General features: G+C 39.0%; 1 protein-coding gene across 2 annotated transcripts in view; it reads right to left on the reverse strand.

Annotated features, from left to right (window-relative positions):
• MYO3B (myosin IIIB) overlaps positions 1-24,039 on the reverse strand; it is a 499,023-nt gene that overhangs the window by 305,454 nt on the left and 169,530 nt on the right. For both annotated transcript variants that reach the window (XM_032293013.1, XM_032293014.1), the window contains exon 8: positions 2,592-2,657. In XM_032293013.1, the coding sequence (XP_032148904.1) occupies positions 2,592-2,657 (66 nt within the window). The remainder of the gene's footprint in view (positions 1-2,591; positions 2,658-24,039) is intronic.

Consider the following 24,039-nt stretch of genomic DNA (forward strand, 5'->3'; position numbering starts at 1 on the left):
TGGACGCACTTATATGTGGATTTTCTTCCACCTCTGCTAACCCTGAGACAGCAAAACCAACCCCTCCTCTTCTTCCTCCTCCTCAGCCTGTTCAATGTGAAAAAGATGAGGCTGAAGACTTTCATGATGATCCACTCCCAAGTAATGAACAGTAAACTCATTTCTCTTCCTTATGATTTTCCTAATAATGTTTTCTTTTCTTTAGCTTACTTTATTGTAAGAATACAGTATATAATACATCTAACACATAAAATACATGTTAATCAGCAGTTTATGTTATTGGCGAGGCTTCCAATCAACAGTGAGCTATCAGTAGTTAAGGTTCTGGGGAGTCAAAAGACATAGGCAATTTCTGACTTCACACAGTGGGGGGTGGTCAGCACCCCTAACTCCCGCATTGTTTAAGGGTCAACTACATTGGGTAAAACCTAAAAGTCCAATCCCTGTCATCAATTACACACCTTTATTCTCAAATCCATCCAAGGAATACTGTGCTTAGTTTATGATTACCAACATACTCTTGAAAAAGTATACATAAGCCAAAGTTTTGTGAGTCAGATCACATTTTTGGAGGCATCAGGAGAGTTTGGTATGGGAAGGTGCATTAGTGAATATGTAATGGATTTTTCTAGGACAACGGCTTAGACAAGGTCAATCAAGGGTGTCTGTGTGCAGCAATGAAATGAAAAGGAAAAATCTTTGGATTCAGCCTTTACCAGCAAAATCATTGAAACCTTAGCTCCCAGATTTCTTTCCTTGGGGTGGTATGAAATGTGGTCCCAAGCTACCAGCATGTCTTCAGCTCTTTAGTTCTCTCTACCTACTCTTTTGGGTCCTAAACGTCGGAAAGTGGCTTTTCCACTGCTCTTATGTGAGTATCTATCCTGCTGCAAGTATCTGTTTTTCCTCTCAACATGGCCTGACACCATCACCTTTGACTTGTGGCTGCTCCTAGTGCATTCTGCAGCCAGGGAAAAATGTCAACGTGGGGCTGAAGGGGCAATGAGATACCCTCCACCCCGGCCTTCAACTTCATGGTCACGTTCCAACAGAGTCTTTCTTAGTAGGGTTCTTTGAGTTCTTTTCCACTCCCGTTTCCTGAGGAGCATGGCAAAAGTCCAGGAGGGATGGGACAGGCAAACAAATTCAGGTGCCCTGAACTATACTACATTAGAAATGAAAATGAAAGTGAAATACAGGTTCATAGCTGTTTATATAACCCCCCTGGAGCCAAATGTATTTTGGAATTCAGAATTTTATCGAATTTTAGAAAGGTTAACCGGAACATTTACTGTACATTATGTAACAGTCCCAGCAGGATCTGGGGCAGCACACTATAATCAAACAAATATATCTGTCTCTAAACACATGAATATTCACGTTAAGTAAGATAAATAACAACTATAAATAGCCTCACAGTTAAGGTCATGTGTTACCACCAAATTGGTTCACATAAGGTTAGGTTTTGCTGTTAAATGACTCAACTACAAAAGAACTTTGATCTTTCAGAGCTCTTTGGATTTTGGAATTATGCATAAGAGATTGTTGATCTGTATTGTGATTTATTAAGGAAGATGATCAAAGACCCATTTTGCTTTATTGCCTGGCTTCTTTGTGGAAGCTAAGTCTGCACAGAGGCATAAGTCAGAAAAATTTGTGTTGACCCTTCCCCACTTCTTATTTGTCAGCTATTTTGGTCACTTCTTTTCTCCTCCCATGATCTCTGAACACCTTATTTGATATACTAGATCCCACAGTACGTCTTCCAAGCTCCTGTGCCTTGGTATGGTTGGGAATGCCTGGTCCAGATTCCTGTCCCCACAATTCACCAGGCCCCTAGCTCGTACGCCAGTATTCTGAGTAGCTTTCTCAGATTTTGGACCCGTGTGGTCCTCTGCCAGGAGTGAGGTCAAACACCCATGACCCCAGCACTGAGCCACTGTTGGTTTCACAGCTGATTCTGCTCTTGTCTTAATCCCAGGAAATCTTGCCTGGTGACATAGCTCCTACCAGGTATGTCACACCATCAGCTTGGCTTTCGTCTTGTTCCTCATACCTTGAGCCTTGGCTGAGATACCTTACCTTGGTACCCCAGGCCTGAGATTCTACTTTGTCCCTCAATCACCTTAGAAACTGGACCCTTGTTCCCACGCTGCAGGTCCTAGAGCAAGCCCAAATTTCACACTGCAAAAACTCTGTTGGTGACTGCCACCTTCTGTCTTCTCTTTGGTCCCAGTGTGGGCATCAGATTTTTACATGTTTTGTAGAGACATTAAACATGTCTCTTCCTATTAAACATGCCAAGTTGTCAATATTTGCTCTAGGACAAAGTAGGTTCTCAGATAAATGTGACCCATATGATAAGAAGGACTTATTATAACCAAGAGTCAAATGAAATGCCTTCTTTTTTGCATCTTGCAAAGCCATATTCTATCATTTATTCAAACAAATCCTGTGTCATAATGAGCTAATGGCATAACAATTTCTAGTGCCAAGTAGATTCCAATCACTTTTCAAGGTCTTGCTTGGATTTCTCCAATTACTCTTCAAGACCTTGCTCGATATGCAGTTTTTCATGAAGAAATACTCACTGTGAAATGAAGTGGTTGAATTCTTCACACCATTTTTCTGGATGAAGTAAAGTAGGTGGAGGATTTCTGAAAAAAAAAAAAAAAAAAAAAAAAAAAAAAAAAAAAAAAATAATTTTTTTCATAAAAAAAGAGAAGAGTTTCTTTTTTTAAGGCAAAAATAAACAGTTAAAGGCAAAATAACAGTTTGTTTTTATTGATATCATTCTAAATATCTCTAATAAAATCTGTTTGTTCTCATATGGGAGTCATTTTTTAGTGGTAGATTATAAAGTGCCAACCCCATTCATGTAGCCATTCATTTTCATTGACTGAAGACCTACTATGTCCCTGGCTTTCTCAGGACCTGTGAGAGCTACAAAGATCAGGAACATTTTTCCAGAAGCAGATGCTGTGATGAGGGGTGACACAAGCACATAAACTACTATAACAGAGCTGAGGATTATTAGCGCTATAAGAAAGCTATAAACACACTGCTGACGACTTTAGTGAAATAGACTTTTAATTGTACAGGATTTTCAGATCATCATGGTACCATTTGAATTAATTATGTGATACATTTAAAGTATACTCATAAATTCATCAGTCATGTTTTTAACTATTTCCTATGTATCAAATTCTGCAATAAGCACTAGAGAAAGTCAGCCAAAACAATGTCCCAGACTCCCTGAAGTTGCTGGGTAGAGAAGGAGACAGACGTGTACCATACTTAATAATTACCTAATAATTGGAGGTCCAAGAGAATGAGAGAATGGCAGAAAGAACCTTAAGTAACCAGACCACATCCTGGTGAGAGGGCAAAAAAAGGAGAGGGATAGGGGAAGAGCCCTGAGTTTGATTGAATACCCCAAAGAGATTGGATTTTAAAACAGAAGTGACTACATTACCTTTAATTAATGAGATTTTTTTTTCTAGGAATACATGGAAATAGGGGCTTGTGGGCAACTCAAGTTCAGAAAATGAAGAAAGTAACAGTTCTGCACACCTGAATTATGATTGTAAATTTTAAAGCCATCATAGGTGATCCTTATTTTTACATGGATTCTGACTGCTTCCTAAAGCCATGGATTGCTCAGATTCAAAAGGCAGAGGAATGGGAAGCAGCAAGAATTACCAGAAATAAATATATATCAGATAATGTGATCACAAGTTGCCCCTCAATATCAATTATCTTCCCATTTCTTATGTTACAAGTTTTACTTCAGTTTTACTTCCCATTTCTTATGGTACAAGTTTTACGTTTACATTATACTGCCATAATAAGGTTGCAATTTCTTGAGTTCCTTATGGCTAGATGTGGTTATATGACCGAGTTCTAGTCAATGATATACACATAGAATTATTGTATTGTATTTCCAGAAAAATCTCCTTCAAAAAGGGGAGACATGCCACCCACTCTTCTTCTTCCTTCTTCTTGCTTTTTAGAGCATGATGACTGGAGCTTGAGCAGCTATTATGGACATCAGATGAACTTGAAAATGAAAACTATGAGTTGGGAATGACAAAGCAAATAGATAGAAAACTGGATTCATGATGACATTGTAAAGCTGCCAGACCAGCTCTGGTCTGCTTCCCTCTAATCTTCTTTAATAAGAGAGAGAAACTTCCATCTTTTTTAAGCCACTGGTACATGCAGCTGAGTCTAATCCTCAGGCAGATAACCTTTCCAAGTATTTTCCTATCATATGATTAGAACATAATTTGATAAGTGATATCAAGCACAAGCACGATATGTGGGTAGCATAAGTAAGGTGCCGCTTACTCAATCTGGGGAGTCCCGAAAGACTTTATAAAGAAGATGAACTTGAGCTGACTCCTAAAAACTAGATGGGATTTTTCAAAATAGAGGAGGAGAGTGAGGCTTAGAAAACAATCTGTACCAAGACACAGAGATGTAAAAAAGCATAGGAAGTCCAAAACACTGGAGCAATTATTTAGGACTAGGCTATATATGATCTTTTCAGTCTAACGAGAGAGCAAGAAGGAAGAATAAGGTGAGAGGGAAGAATGATTAGAGGAAGGAGATGGTGTACCTGTTCTGTGTAAGAATTTAGTTACCCCTCATATCTTCTAATTAAAAAACTAGTAAATTATCTGTGTATTACTCAGAAAGAATAGCAGTTAAAGGTTGCCCTTCAGCTGTTTTGGAGGTTACCTCTTTTTTTCTCCCTTTCTCCTGGACCAGAGACAAAGGAGGAGGCTGTCTCTTTATCTCATTTACCCCATTGAACAGTATATGCCTTCATCTTTCCCTACATAACTCCAGCTTCAATTCTAGTTTGGCTGAGCTGTTCTTACTGCCTGTGGCTGAGGTTTTACATCCACACGCCTGGCCAGCTCACCTCTGTGGGCAGCCTCAGTGCTGTATCTCTCAGTGAGCAGGTTATCCTAGATCATCTCTACAACCCTTTCCAGGATTTTCACTTTCCTTGATCTTCTCGAGTTTCCTGATCATTCTGTCCTCACTGAGGTCAGTCCCACAGAGAAGAGCTGCTTAAACAATCTACTGTCTAATAGACTTAATTCACTCCCAAAGCAGTTCACCATGACTAAGTCATTCGTAGACGGACTGAACAGATTTGACTGAAACAACACTAGTAGGCCAACACTGGCCAGCGCAGCAGGGAAGGGGTATCTCTCTTCCACAAGTAGAGAGTGACCTGGCAAGGGTTCAATGAGAAATGGATGGTGAATATCCACTTTAGTGTTGAGAACAATGTACCTTCCTGTTTTCAGTCTCTTTCTCAGCAGGAAATATGCACAAGAGGCACTGTTTAGTTGTTGGTCTGAGGAGAATGGCAACAAGCCACCACTCACCCAGGCCACCACCAACCCTCTGTGGCTTCACATAAACACCACACAAGGAAACATCTTTGAAGCCTGGCATCACAGAAAGTTGGTTAAGAGAAGCTCATTTGATCTTATAGATGTCCTGCCTTTCCTGGAGTTCATCCTACTGTGGCTCAGTAAAGCAAGATCTTGGGAAAGATTGTTATCTGGCTATAATAAAAACCAAAAGAATTTGAAGGCTTTGCGGTACTTTGTTAGTACTGGCAATATAAATTCTAATTCTCTCACAACACAGAAAGACCACCAGCGAAGAGAAACCATGCAGGTTATTCTTTTGTTTCATTCGTGAGTGCTTCTCCCTCTGTTGCAGCTAGAGTATTACTGATCCCAGAATCCTGTTCTTCTCCCTATTTTTTTCCCATTCCATACATTCACTGAGGGCTTACTATATGTTGACAGCTTCCTAATACGACTTGATTTCTTGTCCACTTTTTGGCTTGTGCATCTGACTACTTAAGGTCAACATGTTCAAAACCAAACATCTTCCTTTCTTAAAGCTACATTCCACCTGGTTGTTGAAGTCAGAAACCTGGATTCTACATTCTCTCTTAACCCCATATGCAATTAGAGAAGGCAGAATAATGGCTCCCTCAAAGATGTCCACATTCTAATCCTCAGAACCTATTAATATGCTACTTTACATGGCAAATATTCTACTTTATTGATGTAATTAAGGTAAAGGTCGTGGATATGGGCAGATTGTCTTGGATTATCTGGATGGGCCCAACTTAATCACAAGAGTCTTTTAAAGTGGAAGAGGGGGGCAGAAAGAAAAAAGAAGAGGCAGAAGAGATTCAATACATAAAAAGGACTTCACCTGCCTGTCATTGCTGCCTTTGAAGACAGAGGAAGTGGCCATGGGCCAAGGAATGCAGGTAACATCTGGAAAATGGAAATGGGCCTCAGCTGATACCCAGCAAAGAAATGGGAACCTCAATTCTACAGATGCAAGGAAATGAATTCTGCTAATAACCTCAATGAGCCGGAAAATAAATTTTCCCTAGCCTTAAGAAAGGAGTGTAGCCCTACTGACACCTTGACTTTAGCCCACTGAGAGCCACGGCAGACTTCTAAGTTAAAGAACCACAGGATAATAAAATTGTGTTGTTTTCAGCCTGAGTTCGTGGTGATTTGTTATGACAGTAATAAAAAACTAATATACCAATCAAATATCAAGTCTTCAGTGCTACTTCCTAAATTCCTCCCTCAAAACCTGTCCCCTCTTTCACATCCTAGTGCAGTCAGTCACTCATCATCTCATACCCACACCACTCCAGTGGCCTCCTTGTTTTTCTCCTTCCCTCTACCTCATATCCCTCTAATCTATCTTGTATCTGGTAGCTAGAATTTATATATAACATACAAATATGACCTTGTTTCCTTGCTCAAAATTCTTCAGCAGATACGCACAGCCAGAATGATAAAATCTTAACTCCTTTGCATGCTATATACAAATATCTTGCCTACCACCTACTTGTCTACCTGATTTCATGTCAAAGCACTTGTTCACCAGATGCCATAGCACTGTGCTGTGCAGCACCTGTAGCTCCAAAACAGATCCTATTCTTTCATGTCTCAGGGCCTTTGCACATGATGTACCTTCAGTTTAGAATGCTCTCCATAATTTGTCCACCAGGCAGGCTCCTATTCATGTTTCATGTGTATCTACAGTGGCATTCAGTAAATTTTTTGAATGAATGCACACAAACATAGGTAGGCCAAGAAATGGTGATAGGATAAAATATGACTTGGTCTTCAAAGTAACATAAAAAACAGGCAAATATGGAACAGCTCTTTCAGATATGAGCAAATTCCAACTAAATCATTCACAGCAAGCAGGTTTGAAGAGTGTTGATTTGGATTTGACAAAATAAGCCTCATTCCTCTACTACATTCTTCCTTCCTCTACATCCCAAATGTCTCCAGGTCCCTGAATAAATATATAACCAAAATGAGCAAATAAATCATGATTTAAACCTCATCATAGACATCAGCTGATGTCAGGATCATTATACACACATACATGGTGGGCTACAGATAGAAGGAGATGAATACCAATAACCATCATATGATGAGTGCTTACTACCATAAAGCTTCATGCCAAGTGCTTCACATGTAGGTCAACTAAACATTGCAATAATCCTATTAAATAGAAATTATTCCAGTTTCACAAGGGAAGAAAATGCAACTTAAAAGAAGAAATTTTCTCAAAAACATTCAGCAAAAGTTGGAAGATCCAGGTTTTAAATTCAGGTATTTCTGTCTCCCATGCCCATATACTTCACTGTTTTCTGTATTTTATCTCATGAAGAGTCCATTACTTTGGAAGAGGAATTAAGAGAACATACATGCAAAAAATGACAGAAAACCAATTAGCAAGCAATGCCTCAAGAAGGTGCAAAATGAAGTCCTCAAACATTAAAGCACACTCACCAAGGAGATGCTAAGTAAAAAATTTATCAGTGAGGCAGTTAATTAAGAAAGGCTTCCTGAAAGTTGCAAATGTTAAGGCAGAACCTCTGTTCATAGAGGGGACATAAATCAGCTGACTGGGAAGGAGGGTGTTAGAGGAGAAGGGAAATAACAGAGGAAGATAGAAAGGATGAAGTATAATAATTAAGAAACAATTGTTAACATCCAGTTAAATACTCAGGAATGTGTTCAAAAGACATTCTATTTACTTACTCATGAAAGCAAGAAAGCAAGACATTTGAATGTAATTAACTGTTCTGATAGTATTAACTACAGGAACAGAGTTGCCATTCTGATTACAATTGGTAGATCCCATTAACGAAGTTGCACAGTTAGTCCTGTGTCTGTGTTTCTCTCAGTATCATGCCCCAGTCCTGTTCCTAAAGTTGCTTTTCTCCCTAAGTCATATCTTACCTGTTCAAAATTAATTATTTTAAAAATGTTTACATTTAATTATAATTCATGATTCATCTCAGTGTAAAAAAAAATTCCCTGGCCAGGCGTGGTGGCTCATGCCTGTAATCCCAGCACTTTGGGAGGCCAAGGCAGGTAGATCACCTAAGGTCAGGAGTTTGAGACCAGCCTGCCCAACATGGTAAAACCCCACCCCTACTAAAAATAAAAATAAAAAAATTAGCCGGGTGTGGTGGTGTGTGCCTGTAATCCCAGCTATTCGGGAGGCTGAGGTAGAAGAATCGCTGGAACCCAGGAGGTGTAGGTTGCAGTGAGCTGAGATTGCACCACTGCACTCTAGCCTGGCAACAGAGCAAGATTGTGTCTAAAAAAAAAATTCCCCACTACTGAATGTAGAGACTAAAAAGCAAAATTTCTCTTCATTATGACCCCTAATACCAGTCTCCTCCCCATTATCAGTATGGGTTGTTTTCTTTTAGACCTTTTATTACATGCATTTGTAATATTTGTGCTATAAATATTATATATATTTATATATATATATACTGTTTTTCTGTATATTCATATATTATATATTCATATATACATTATATATATTCATATATTCATATTATATATTCATATATACATATATATTCATATATATGTACATTATATATATTATATATTGTATGTATATATATATATTTCACATATATTCATCTATATTATATATTCATAATATATATTCACCTATATAATATATATTCATCTATATACTGTTTTTCTGTGTATATGATTATATATATATTCAACTATATATTGTTTTTCTGTGTATATATACATACACACACACACAGTTTTTCTGTATATACATATATGTATTTATATTGTGTCTGTAAGTATATGATACAATATAAATTGGACAATATATTAATTTTTTTTTGAGATGGAGTCTCGCTCAGTCACCTGCGCTGGAGTGCAATGGAGTGATCTCAGCTCACTGCAACCTCCGCCTCTCGGGTTCAAGTGATTCTGCCATCTTAGCCTCCCAAGTAGCTAGGATTACAAGCACTCACCATCATGCCCGGCTAATTTTTGTATTTTTGTAGAGACAGAGTTTCACCATGTTGATGTTGGCCAGGTTGGTCTTGAACCCCTTATCTCAGGTGATCCACCTGCCTCGGCCTCCCAAAGTGCTGGGATTACAGGCATGAGTCACTGTGCCTGGCCTTAATTTTTATAATTAATTTTTTTTATTTTGAGACAGTTTGGCTGTGTTGCCCAGGCTAGAGTGCAGTGGCATGATCTTGGCTCACTGCAACCTGTACCTCCTGGGTTCAAGCAATTCTCCTGCCTCAGCCTCCCAAGTAGCTGGGACTACAGGCACCTGCTACCATGCCTGGCTAATTTTTTTTTGTATTTTTAGTAGAGATGGGGTTTCACCATCTTGGCCAGGCTGCCCTTAAACTCCTAACCCCATGATCTGCCCATCTCAGACTCCTAAAGTGCTGGGATTACAGGTATGAGCCACCATGCCCGGCCAATTAATTTTTATAACATAGTTGAGAGCAATAGAAATGGGATTATACACTACACATTAATGTCCTGGTACTTATTTTTTCCATTCAGCAATACAGCTTAAAGTTCATCCCTATTACCTTCATACCTAAATGGCATTTCACAAAGTGGGTAACTATAGTTTATTTAGCCATTCACATATTGGTGAACATATAGGTTTCTCTTTTTCTACTAGAAGGCTGAAATGACTTACATATGCCACATGCCATGTGGGATTTCTAACTTTTAAAAGATTTCTTAGGTGGCAAAAGCTCATCAGTAAACACTTAGTATCCTTCCAAGAAACTTAAATGCAAAGAGAGAATATAGTGCCTCATTTTCTGAGGGTGGCTCAGTGAACAATTTCAGAGCAGTGGGGGCAATAGAGCTAAAGCCAAGAAGGAAGCAACCAGCAAACGGTCCCATAGGATTATGAAGAGTGCTCTGTGGGCCAGAACACACTGTAAATAGTGACCTTGAGTCGTTCAGTTCCAGCAGCTCCAAACTTTGAACCCTACTGCTGGGTTCCACTTGCAAGAATCTGCTACCTCATTCCAGTGGTGGGTATCCCTGGGTAATGACCTCATCATACATGGCACAGACCAAGAGCGATTCAAAATAGACATATGAGCCAGTGTGGTGGCTCATGCTCATAATCCTAGCACTTTGAGAGGCTGAGGCAGGCAGATCACTTGAGCTCAGGAGTTCAAGACCAGCCTGGGCAACACAATGAAACCTTGTCTCTACTAAAAATATGAAACTAGCCAGGCATGATGGCAGGCACCTGTAGTCTCAGCTACTTGGGAGGCTGAGGCAGGAGGATGGTCTGAACCTGAAAGGTCAGTGAGCTGAGATGGTGCCACTGTACTCCAGCCTGGATGACAAAGTAAAACTATGTTTCAAATATATATTTATACATTATATATATATTTATATATACTAATAATTCTGCTAGAGAAAATTGAAAAAATTAAATAGTTGGAGATATTTCTTTAAAATTAGAAAACAGATGACATGAAAATGAAACAGAAATCAGTATCACAGTTCTACATACTATACCCTCATTAAATGTGAAAGATTTGCCCAGGTTGGAAAAGATATCCATGCTAAGCGCTAAATCCGCCATGAAGGCATCTCCCAATCAGGGTCAATCCCTTAAAGTAGGGAAAAGGAGAAGAAGAGGTGTGTAAGGAGAACACTAGATGGGGAAATGTCTGGAAGAAAGCAAAGACAAAATGCACCTAAATCACATCTCAGCCTTAGATCACCACTAAGAAAGGGAACTTTTCTGATTAACAACTATGATACTTTACATAATCAAAGGTAGTAAGGAGAAAAGCAAAGACTTGTAGTTAAATTTCAAGCTTGTTGATTCTTTTAATTCTGATTCTTAATGACCTGTTTAATACTATACCTTAAATAATACCATTTACAATGTTAGGCTACAATCATTAACATGTAAAGTTACTACATTGAATCACATAGTTCCTAAAAAACCATTCCTAACCACTACAGTCAGTGACAGGTGTTCACATCCTCTGGCTTTTCAGCCCAGCACCAATCTGCTTCAAAGACCATCTCAGAATCCGAAGACTACAATGTTTCCCATGCTAAGTATTATTACCCCAGGCCTGTGGTAATGACTTGCAGAGGTTGGCAGGGGGTGTCACCAAGCTCTATTAATCCTTGACCACTACCCCAAAATTTAAATGGTCACAAAAGGTATGAATTACATTTTTTCTCATTATCTCTAAAGTACATTGGAGTACCTTTCCCTCTACTGTGCTCTCCTTATGCAAACACACAGGACGCATAAGCAATTCGGCCATGCGTGAAGAGTGCAGGAGAAAGTCAAGGACAATAGAAGGTGCCATGTCAGTAGAGATGATGGAGGGGACAAGTGGGTGTGTGGCTCGCTGTCTGAGCCAATGTGGTCATTTACTGACATCCGTTCTTTAATTTCCTCCTTCAATAAGAACTCAGCAATATCATCAATTCCAACTGTTAATGTCCAACGTGTCAGGGAAGTAGACCTTGCCCCAGGGCTGGCTAATGACCCTTTTCCTAGGTGGTCCTTTATGCACAGAGTGGAAACCACAAGCCTGTTCTTTTTCACACATATTTGTAAACACACGATTTTTTAAAAAAAAAAAACCACGATTTTAAAGAGATCTGCTTGAAATAGATCACGTTGTTCTCTAAATGCTTTTCCATTAACAAATTCTGGGCTGTTGACATGGGTTCTTTGGGAGTGTGTTCTTTGAAGGTGATCATCACAGGGTGTTAAAATAGAGATGTAGAATCATTCCTCAATTAGATTAGCATTTTAGGGGAAAAAAAAAAAAAGCTTTACATATGTAGTGGGATAAAAACCACAGTGGTATGGTGGAGGGCCAGAAAATAGTTAAAGCCAAAGGTTAACCATGCTATACTCATCAATCACTTTCTCTGGTGGCAAGTTATTTGAAAACAGTTGTTTTATACGAAAATTGCTGGGGCAAGGGGAGGCGCAATGAAAAGCAGGACTTCTCCCTACCTGGATTTTGAACTAATTGAGGAACATGATGAACATAGTCAGCAGATAAGGTCCAAAATAACACCTTTATTATGGATAGAACTGATATTGGAGAATGTAGTTTTCATCTGCCTGGAGTGGGCTTTCTCAAACTGAAAGATAGAGTTAGAGATACTCTTATCTGGCTAGTCTTGCGACTGGGCGGGACCACCACAGTCACCTCACTCAGGAGCAGAGCCTTTGCCACTGAGCTTAAGTATGCTGAGAGCAATCAAGCAGGCAGGCTAACTTCCAAGCGAAAGCAGAAGGGAAAGAGCAGGGCCATGCATGGCCAGTTCCTCTTCCACCATCGGCATAAACCACTTCTTATCTTCTAGGATCAGTTTGGGTCTAATCAAAAGACAGAAACCACACCAGAAATTTGAACAAATAAAATTTAATGTAAAGAATGATTAATGGCCAGGCAGTGGCTGTAATCCCAGCACTTTGGAAGGCCAAGGTGGGCGGATCACGAAGTCAGGAGTTCGAGACCAGCCTGGCCAACATGGTAAAACCCCATCTCTACTAAAGATACAAAAAAATTAGCTGGGTGTGGTGGTGCATGCCTGTAATCCCAACTACTCAGGAGGCTGAGGCATGAGAATCACTTGAATCCGGGAGGTGGAGCTTGCAGTAAGCCGAGATTGCGCCATTGCGCTCCAGCCTGGGTGACAGAGCAAGGCTCTGCTTCAAAAAAAAAAAAAAAAAAACAATGATTAACTTGTAACAAGGGATTAGATACTAAGGAGTAAAGAGAACTCTGAAGAATACAGATATAGCAGATATTGGAAGCAACTGCCGCCTCTACTGAGACGGAGTACTCAAAAAGAAACAAATTTGAAAGAGCCCCTGCCCCCAAATCCAACGATGAGATTCAGACCTCAGTGGAAAGGGTATCACTATGGGCCCGGTGGTGAAGTTCTGTGAGGTGAGACAAGCCAGGGCTGGCAAGCATGAGACCAACTGCTGGGGTGCCTTTGAGATTCACTGAGAAGCCGCCAGATTAGGTGCCAGAACTCGCTGGAGGGTGAGCACCACAGGGTGTCCCAAATGCCACTGAGGGCCAGAGGCCACAGAAGCAATTAGGAAAAAGTACACTGAAACCTGCAAGAGGGTTCTTTGCTCCTGCAGTGGCCTTCTAGTGCCCTCTACCGACAAAGCTTAACAGCTGCCATACAGCAAAGAAGGAATGTTCATCAAGTCCACTCCAATATCACAAAGGGTAGATTCAGTGCTGAAAGGCAGCAACTTGATAACTGGTGCAAGAAGGAAGTGAATTCCAAAAGAGAGAGGCCAAGAATGTTATAATGCTCTTTTAAAAAAAAGATGAGAAACCAGCTTTTTAGGAATTTTAATTTGGGGCTTGCAACAGGCAACTTCAAGCTATCATCACCTGAATGAGTGCAGTCTCCTCTGACATTAGGATAAGAGATTATAGAAACCCCCTTCCACTACTTAAAAAATATGTCTTGTCATGGGCATGAAATTTCCTCATTAAGACTTGTAGTTTTTAATTCTAGAAGTTCCTTATTTGAAATGGGAATGTTCTGTGAGGCATCCTTTATTGACCAAAACTTCCTTGGGATAAATGACAGTCAAGAATAAAAATGTACAAAAAGGGACCCAGCACAGGGGCCAGTGAGGAGACAGGACCACACACACAGGCTTAATCTCTTCGTGGTTTTCCATTCCTATGATTCCAATGTTGTATAAGCTGAAAAGTGAAGAGGCAGGTGGCATGGCACTTTTCTGACTCTTCTGTCCCTCTGCCTCTAGGATTTCTCACAACATAGAAAGGTAAAAGAACCAGTGAAAGTCTGAGTGATTCAAAACTCTTTTGCCATGATCATGGCCATAAAAGGGGAGCTCCTTTTTCTTCTGCACCCCAATTTCTCACCAACTCAGTCACGGGTGCTAAGTCAAAGATAGGAGTCAGCAGAAGGGAGCTGATTAATGGGTTTTCCCCTGGCTCTTTAAGATCCAGTCAGGAACCCAAGACTTTCCCATAAGCTGGACCATTTTTCTGCAGAATCTAATATTATTTCTGAAGTCTGAGTCATTCATAACAATAGCTAACACTTCTTGAGAACTTACAATGTGAAAGCACTGTGCTAATAATGCACTTATTTAATCCTCACATAAACCCTATGAGGAAGATATACAAGTATCTGTTTTAGAGATAAGAAAAAGGAGCCTTAGAGAAGTTCAGAAGCTGGTAATGGTGTGGCCAAGCTTCAAACACAGGCAGCCCAATTCCAAAATCCACAATTGCAACTACTACACCATCCTGTTTCCCTATTTGGGATTTATTCTTGGATAATGAGAAATCACATCTTTAGATTCTGCTAGAGCAATTATATCATATTAATGGGGAATGCAGGTCTGATACGATAAGCCAGTTGCCCTTTTGATATCCTATCAACTTAAACATCCACTCAAGCATATTATTCTTCAGTTCATCCTATCAACTTAAGCATAATATTCTTCAGATTATAAGACATTAGCAAGCAAATCCAAAGGACATTTTGTTTGGGATGCCAAATGATCAGCGATAGGGAGTATGAGCTGAGAATGTTTTCATCTGTTAAGTTTTATGCGTTTTCTGTCATTTAGCTCCCTTCAAAGTCACAGCTGGTAAAACCAAATGGGTCATTTTACCACAATAAGACAAACGTCACAGTTCAACAAGCACCATTTGTCCTCTAAGGCAAAGCCATGCACCTAATTACAACACACTGTTAATAAATTTGTAAGAGACAAAAAGAAATTGACTGCTATGGATTTTTTTTTTCCTCAGCAAAGCAAAACCATTTAAAGGGCAGATTGTGCATCTATTCCTTCTTTTATTGTTTCCATAAAGTTAGCATTATATTCTAGACAGAAAAAATCAGGGCAGAACTCAGATGAACAGATTGTATCATCAGATCCTACCACATTGTCTCTAATGGGGGAAACTAGCAGCTGAACACCAACACCTGTCACCATGAGCAGACCCTGGCACACACACCAGGTAGGAAAGCTGCACAGTTCCTTAGGGCAATCTGAGCCTGGGTCACCAGAGACAATGTGCACGCCAAGGTCCACAGAAGCATAGGCTGACAGGCACTATTTAAAGTCAGGTGGATACAGGAAATCCCAGAGGAGATGTCATAGTAGTTCCTGAGGAAGATTGGTCATCAACAACAGTGAGCTCTAAAAAGGCTTTATAGAGACCGTGCTCACTGAAAGAATGGAATCACACACAGGCAGAGGCAGGCCCCAGAAGTAACTACTGAACATTCATCCTCTTTCAAGGGCAAAAGACACCAAAGCAGCACCCCCTCTCACACCTGGATAGCTTGGGTCATGTCTCCACTGAGCCAGAATATGGCCAATTGTTTTCACCAACCTCAAGATCAATTTCAATAATTGCTACTGAATGGATTATGCTGCAGGTCCCGGCAGTTTGTAAGGGGGCCTAACTGAGCAAGTACACGTTTATTTTTCTGACATTGTAAACATGTCTTCTTTTTAAAAGGGCTTTGGACATTTTTTCCTACCTGGTTGCCTAGCAATCTTTTGAGGGGACAGAAATAGGAAGGAGGATACGGGAGACATATAGATAAGGGTTTATTTCGTAGATTTCTTTTCAAATATCAGTCTGTTGTCACTTCCTAGTGGGGTGAATGCAGAGGAGCTGTGCTATATTATAGTGCTGCTACTCTTTTTTTTTTTTTTTTTTTTGAGACGGAGTCTTGCTCTGTCACCAGGCTGGAGTGCAGTGGAATGATCTTGGCTCAATGTAATCTCTGACTCCCTTGTTCAAGCGATTCTCCTGCATCAGCCTCCCAAGTAGCTGGGACTATAGGCATGAGCCAGCAAGTCCAGCTAATTTTTGCATTTTTAGTAAAGACAGGGTTTCACTATGTTGGCCAGGATGGTCTTAATCTTCTGACGTCATGATCCACTCACCTCAGCCTCCCAAAGTGCTGGAATTACAGGCATGAGCTACCACGCCCGGCCTACTCTTCTAGCAGAAACACACAATGCCAGCAAGTGTATTTACACAAGAATTTTCAGAAAATGGGGGAGTGTATCACTGATACTACATATTAATTAAGATGAAAAATAAATACATCAACATAAGTCATAAAAAACACATTGAGTATACAGTGTCCATTTCACCATCCTCTTTCAAGAATGTCTCAGACATGCCTGGGAGGAAACTGTAATCTCTTTCACTTCACCCAAGTTGTGAAATGACTACTGAATAATGCTGCATTCTTGTCTGCCTGGTCTCCTTCTTTTCACTAAATTATATTTTCCTACAAAAAGTACCCATTTCATTCAGGTGTTCAAGTTCATTTCCCAGGAACTAATCTAAATGGTCTTCTATGGCTCTTCTAACTGTCTCTGTATCTATAGTTACTTCCCTCTTTTTATTTTTTGTATATTTAAACTTTCTCTCTTTTTTTCTTGGTTAGGTTAGTTAATAAATGATCCATTTTATTATTTTTATCCCAAAAAAGCTCATGATTTGTATATTGGTTCCATTATGTTTCTACATTCTGCTTCAGGAATTTCTACTTCTATTTTATTAAATCCTTTCTTATCTTTTACTTAGATTTTTTAAAATTCTAATTTCTTGGGTGGAAAGCTTAATTCATTTGCTTTTATTCTTTCTTGATCATTAACATAGGTAAAGGGCTATGAATTTGCCTCTAATCCCTGCTTTAACTATTTCCCATTAATTCTGACATGGAGTTTCTTTTTTGTTTCTCGATTTTTAACAGATGGCATATCACTATGTTGCCCAAGCTGGAGTACAGTGGCTACTCAAAGACATGATCGTAGGGCACTACAGCCTTGAACTGCTGGACCCAAGTGATCTTCCTGCCTATGGAAGATCACTTGGGTCCAGCAGTTCAAGGCTGGGCTACAGGTGCATGACACTGCACCCAGCTTGGTTATGCAGTACTTTGAAAATTATTATTTTCTATGTATTCTTTAATTTCCATTTTGATTTTTTTCCACATGACCTGTTAAAGATGGCTTTGTTTTTTCATACCTAGGTAGTAAGGACTTTTTGTTTTCTGTGTTTGTTTATTTCTAGTTATAATACATTATAGTCAGAGAATGTTGTCTGTACTACTTACATTTTTGAAATTTGAGAATATCATTGTAGCTTTCATAGCAGGTATGAGTATATATAACATTTATATATGACATACGTTATATTATAAATATATAATTATATTTAAAACTAAGTATACATAGATATCTCAAACACTGTCCTTGAAATTAGAGAATGCATCTCTTTTCAAGTGCCCATGAAACATTCACAAAAACATACATTGTTGCTTATTTTTCAATCTATTTCTCATAAAATGAGAGTCTCGTTAAATAACTTTTGCAACCAATGTGCATCTCCTTGTATTTTTCATAACTTTTGCTTTATGAATGTGATACCATAAATAATATACTTCTTATATTTTCGTTATAAAATAGCACCTGGCCAGACACTGTGTTTCATACCTGTTATCTCAGCATTTTGGAAGGCTGGGGTGGAAAGATCACCAGAGCCCAAGAGTTCAAGATCAGCTTGGGCAACATAATGAGACCTTGTCTCCACAAAAAAAATAAAACAAATTAAAAATAAATTATCTGGACATGGTGGCACATACTTGTAGCCCAAGCTACTTGGAGGCTGTGAAAATGAGAAAAATATATTTAAAAAATCTTTCATATTAACCCACATCTATGCCATTTCCTGTGCTCTCTATTCCTTACTGTGGACTTCAGTTACCATTTCTATTCAGCCTGAAGGACAATCTTTAGTATTTCTTGTACAGCACGTTGGCTAGCAATAAGTTCTCTCAATCTCTGTTTATCTGAGGTTTCCTTTAACTTCTTTTTTGAAAGATAGTTTTCCTACATATAAAATTCTTGGTTGACAATTTTTTCAGCACTTTGAATAGTATAGGAGTATTAGCAATAGTAGGAATCATCCCACTGCCTTCTGATTTCTATTTTTCAGATGAAAAGTTAGCCATTAATCATACTGATATTCCCTGGTACATATCAACTGTTTTTCCCTTGCTGATTTCAAGATTTTCTTTTCTTTCAACAGCTCAACTAGGATGTGTACAGGTCACAGTCTCTTTGTATTTATCGTACTTTGGATTTGTTGAGATTTTCAGTTGTGTAGACTAATGTTTTTCATCAAATTTGGAATGTTTTCACCTATTATTTTTTCAAAAAATATTTTGGACATGTATTTATCTTACCTCCTCTGGAAGTTCCTTGACATGTATGCTGTAATGCATGCTGGTATCCCATAGGTCTTTGTAGCTCTGTTAATTTTTCTTCAATGTCTTTTTTCCCACTGTGTTCTTCAGTTGGTTAATTTCTATAGATCTCTCCTCAGGTTCACTAATTCTTTCTTTTACTATCCCAAATCTGCTGAGATCTATAATTAATTTTTTTCATTTCAACAATTATACTTTTCACCATCATTGTGGTGGGATGGAGGCAGCATAAAATGGTGAAAAAGAACATAGCTTTGGAGCCAAGCTTTATGAATTCAAGTCTCCACAGCACCATTTATTAGCTGTATGAACTAAATTTACTTGGCTTCTCTCTATATCAAATTTATAACCTATAAAATACTAAAAGTGCCTAACTCATGGTGCAATTTGAGAATTAATTCAGATAATACATTAAGTGTTTAGAGTAAAGCCTGTTATAAAATAAGCATCCAATAACCTTTTGCTATTATTACTACTGATGTAGGAGTTTGGTCATTCTAGCAAACATGATCTGAAATTAGTTTTATACCCCAAACCTGAGATATGGAATAAGAAATATTAGCCCCACATGTATGACCCCTTCAGCCTTTCTTATTCTTTCTTCTCAAGTTCCACTGTGCTTGTTTCATAGGCATATTTGGGTTTCCCTATTGTTTTGCTAGATTACACTATGGTCACACCACTAGGGCTAATACTAAGGTCATTTCGTCAGAATTTTGACACATGACACAGATTCTTTGGGCCTCATCTCCAGAAGGCCTGGACCTTGATACTCATGCCTTTGGGTGTTAGCTGTCATCAAGCTCCAACCCACACTAACAACTCAGAATTACAACACAACAGCTACTGAATTTATAAGCATCTTCTCTGCATAGAGGTAACTATCGCTCTGCTCTTGCCACCCACTATACTGGATCTCTTATATATGATTCTTACCTATTTGACCCCAAGTTTGGTCAAAGTCTTCGAGACAATGAAATTTGGCCTGAGACCAAACATCTCATGGGGTACAGCCCAATAACCACATCAGCACCCCAGGTTCCAGTTCTTCCCTCAGTCCTAGCCCTCCTCATCCTATTAGCTCATAGTCCTGAACATCTCCTTCACCATGTGCCACCATTTCCTAGTCCTGGATCTGCATTGACTATGAAGTATTAAGGACTATAATATTTGGTCAAATCAGTGTGTCGGTGGAATAAATTAGAAAGCAGTAAAAGAGAATTTCTGCTTAGACTTTACGGCATTAAGACAAACCCTGGTAAAGCAAGCAGACCAGATTTTTCAGTCCCATTTGGTCAATCTAAGGAAAGCCTAAGCAAAGATGACTATAAACCATTCAGTGCTCTCTCTCTACTCTCCAAACTTGTATGCAACTAGCCAATTTCCCAAAACAACTAATGACACTTTATAATTTACAAAGCACTGTCACAAATGTATTTCATTCAATCCTCAAAATGACCCTATGTCTTAGGTAAAGTGGCATGATTACTCCTATTTCACAGATGAGAAAACAAACTTGAGGAAAATAAAGGACATATCCAAGGTCACTCTGTTATTTGGGTGAAAAGCAGCAGTTATAAACTAATTTTTCTTGCCTTCAACCCACAGTTTTTCAATGTGTTCCATGAATCAGTAGTCCTATGAGAAATCCTGTGACCAAAAAGTTAGAAAATGGTGAAGATTTTATCAAGATAAAAACTCTAGGAAATCCTGCAGTAAAAAGCTGCCTCATGGGAAGCACAGGGAATGCCAGGCTAAGTAAGGATAGAGCTTCTTGGAGGAATACTCTCTGCTTAGCAACCTCCAGCCTTTCACCAAACATTTCCTCTTATCTGCAAATGGAAGGAGACTCTGGTAATGGTGCAAAGGAGAGTATTAGGATGAGGATAGGGGACAAATCAAAATACACAGATACGCTTACTATCAGATCTGAAATTTTCCCAAAGTGGCCCTAACTCCATGTTTTGCAAAACAAAGTTAACAGCCCTTTGCACAGAATCATCCAGGAAATTTGGTGAACATAAAGAGTCCTGGACCATCATAGATCTAATGAAACGGAACCTCTGGGAACAGGGCCCAGGAACCTGCATTTTAACAAGTTCACTAGGTGATTGTGACATAAGTAGAATTTGGGAAACACAGCCTTAGTCAACAACAGATGTGAGATACTTTTCCAATTAAATCAAAGTCACAAACCAACATGAAAATTGCCCAAGATGCAGCCAGTGGGGGACTATTTGGTTTCTCAGTAATAACGACTTCTCAATGAGACCAGCCTTCCTGGGGAAGACTATTCCATGGTCTATCAGATCTTTTCATTAGGGAACCTTCCCTGCTATTCCATCTAAGTAGTTTTTCTTAATTTGATCCTATTACTTCCATGCTTTACACAAAGACGAGTACAGCAGTTATACTCAATAAACAAAAATGCAATACAAATGACACTCTAGGGTCATGTTTCCATCCAATTACCTTCAAATGGCCAAATCTCTCTACAAAGTGAGAACCAGTGTAGGTTTCTGCACCCAGCTTCTATAGGTCTCAAATCTTGATTTAGATGTGTAGTGCCATCTTCAGAGTCAGGTGCGCAGCCATCAGGGGCCCCATTCTTGCAAACAGATGGCATGCTCAGCTCCTCAGCCACATTACAAAAATTGGGACCGAGAGAGTTGTTCAAGATGGAGGCACTTAAGAAAATTAGAATGTGACCATAACTATTGATTGAGTTATAAATACTGTGATTTCCTGGCCTTAGGAAATCACAGTATTTATAACTGTGAAAGGAAAAGGACCATGAACAAGATAACATCAGTCTCATGACAATCAAATGGAATAAGCCAAGGCAGCAGGAGATATTTGGTTTCCACATCAGAAAGTACCTGCTGACTATCTAGATTATTAGGAATGGCAATAAGCTGCCAACATAGCCGGCATGGCATCCTCTATAGGTCATTAAAACAGTACTATGTTCTTCTAAGATTTCCTGACCAGGCATAAGTGGATAGATAAAATGACCTTTTTAGATTTTAGAATGAAAATTTGATGAGTATTCAGAAGACGCAGTGAGGGAAAATTGTTCTTAAGGACAAAAAACTTCTTTGGAAGATGAAATGATTCATTTAAGGACCCTTTTAAGAACTTCAACTGATTTTCCGAGGAATACCTTAGTTTCAGAGTAATTTGGAAATAATTCAGTAAATTGTTACATCTAAAATAATTAGCTTTTAAAGTCAGATACTTCATTAATACACACACATATGTATGTATATTCATTAATACACACACATGTATATACATGTGTATATGCATATGCATGTATGTCTGAAGTTTGAAGATCGTAACACTGGGAGATATGTGAATATGGAATACTTGGCAAATTATTTTATCTATGAACACAATAACAATCAATAGTAATTCTTCCAACAAAAAATAATCCACTAAATCTGTTTTAAAATCATCTCTGAAATAGCCCACATGTCTGTCATTTTGAGATCACATTTGCATTAATATGCCTAGATCCTAGGAGACAAAGAATGTGATCTTTTCAGATATCTATTAGGACCAGAGTCCCAGTCACAGAGATAAGTCAAGGCTGGGAGAGCCTGTAAAGCTTAGGCTTTGAAGTCAGATTGCCTGGGTTCAAATTCCTGTTCTAGTGCTTATTATCTTCATGAGCCTGGGCAATTTCCTAACTCCTCTAAGCCTGTTTTATCATATGTAAAATGGAATAGCAATGATACATACATTACAGAAATCAAATGAGCGTTAAATAAAATGATTCATGTAAAACATTTAACTGTCAAACATGAAGTAAACATTCAATAAGCAATAATTAAAATTGCCCCTATTATTAAGAATTATAAGGCCAGGCATGGCGGCTCATGCCTGTAATCCCAGCACTTTGGGAGGCTGAGGTGGGTGGATAACCTGAGGTTAGGTGTTCAAGGCCAGCCTGGCCAACATGGTGAAACCCCGTCTCTACTAAAAATACAAAAATTAGCCAGGTGGGGGGCACATGCCTGTGATTTCAACTACTCAGTAGGCTGAAGCAGGAGAATTGCTTGAACCAAGGAGGCGAAGGTTGCAGTGAGTCGAGCTTGCACCACTGCACTCCAGCCTGGGTGACACAGTGAGACTGTCTCAAAAAAAAAAAAGTAAATCCTAAGTCTCTTCACTCACTAATTCTCTAGATAATCTCTGACATGGTATGACAAATTTAGGAGAAATGAGTCTGCAAAATAATGCGGACTCTCAGGAGTCATAAGTTAAATGCTGCTTCTAATTCCTAAAACTTCAGTCTTTTCAGAAGCAAAAGAAATAGGGAATCATGTTCTGGTTTGTGAGAATCACAAACCAACAGAATAAAACATTAAGAACAACAAGATGCCTGTAATTTAAAGAAAAACTTGATAGCCCTAAAAATGTCAATCAGGTCCATAATCACCCAATACAAATTCCATACAGTTAATAGGCTCCTGCAAAGAATGGCTGCTGCCAAAGGAAACACATGGATACTGATGGACCGGCCTTGAGCGGCATAGTGGGCATAAAATTGACTGATGCTGAGTAATAAATACAATGTAGATTAATATAGCCTTTGTGTAGTCTTCTACATATTCTAATTCTAGAGATTCACTCCCAGCAGCAACACAAGATGCTTTTCTTCCAACACTTCCCATTCTAGCAGGACTTTCCATCTCTGCCAACTAACCCAAATCTTACTCTTTCATTAGGACTTGCCTCCCCTCATAGCCACTCAAAACATTTAGTTTAAAATACATAGTTCTTTATTTCATCATTCATTCATTCAATACAGTTTAATTGAATTTCCCACCAATAATATAAAAAACTCTGCTGAAAGTTGATTCAATGTATTTTTGTATATACTCCCCCTTTCTCAGTGATGCTTTCTATCCACAACAAGTGAAAGATCTAATGAAAGGTGGTAAGATGAGAGCACAAGCAAGGGAATTCAGAGGAGGGACAGAATGCTTTCAGTGGGATAAGCCAGCAAATGGCACCCTAGTATGACTGCAAGAGATGCTACTAAGCAGGGGTTACAGTCGGTAGCAAAGCACACATGCTTCATTGAGATGAATACAACCTGGACATTTCCTCCAGAATCTAGCTCTTTGCTGTGAATCCATGACAACTGCTAGTTGAATGTATACATGAATTAATAAAACTGAGCCTATTTTACCCTTATCCAGGAAAACAGGCAAATCAGGACCTGCTTCAAGGTTATTGAGGCCTTCTAGGGAGAGGTGCTTGGCAGAATTTGGCCACAGTACCAATTCTAAACTGCACACTAAATAAACATAATAAAAGATTTATG

This window comes from Sapajus apella, unplaced genomic scaffold (assembly GCF_009761245.1).
Source record: "Sapajus apella isolate SASKATOON/1434 unplaced genomic scaffold, GSC_monkey_1.0 scaffold28, whole genome shotgun sequence".
Classification (NCBI taxonomy): Eukaryota; Metazoa; Chordata; class Mammalia; order Primates; family Cebidae; genus Sapajus; species Sapajus apella.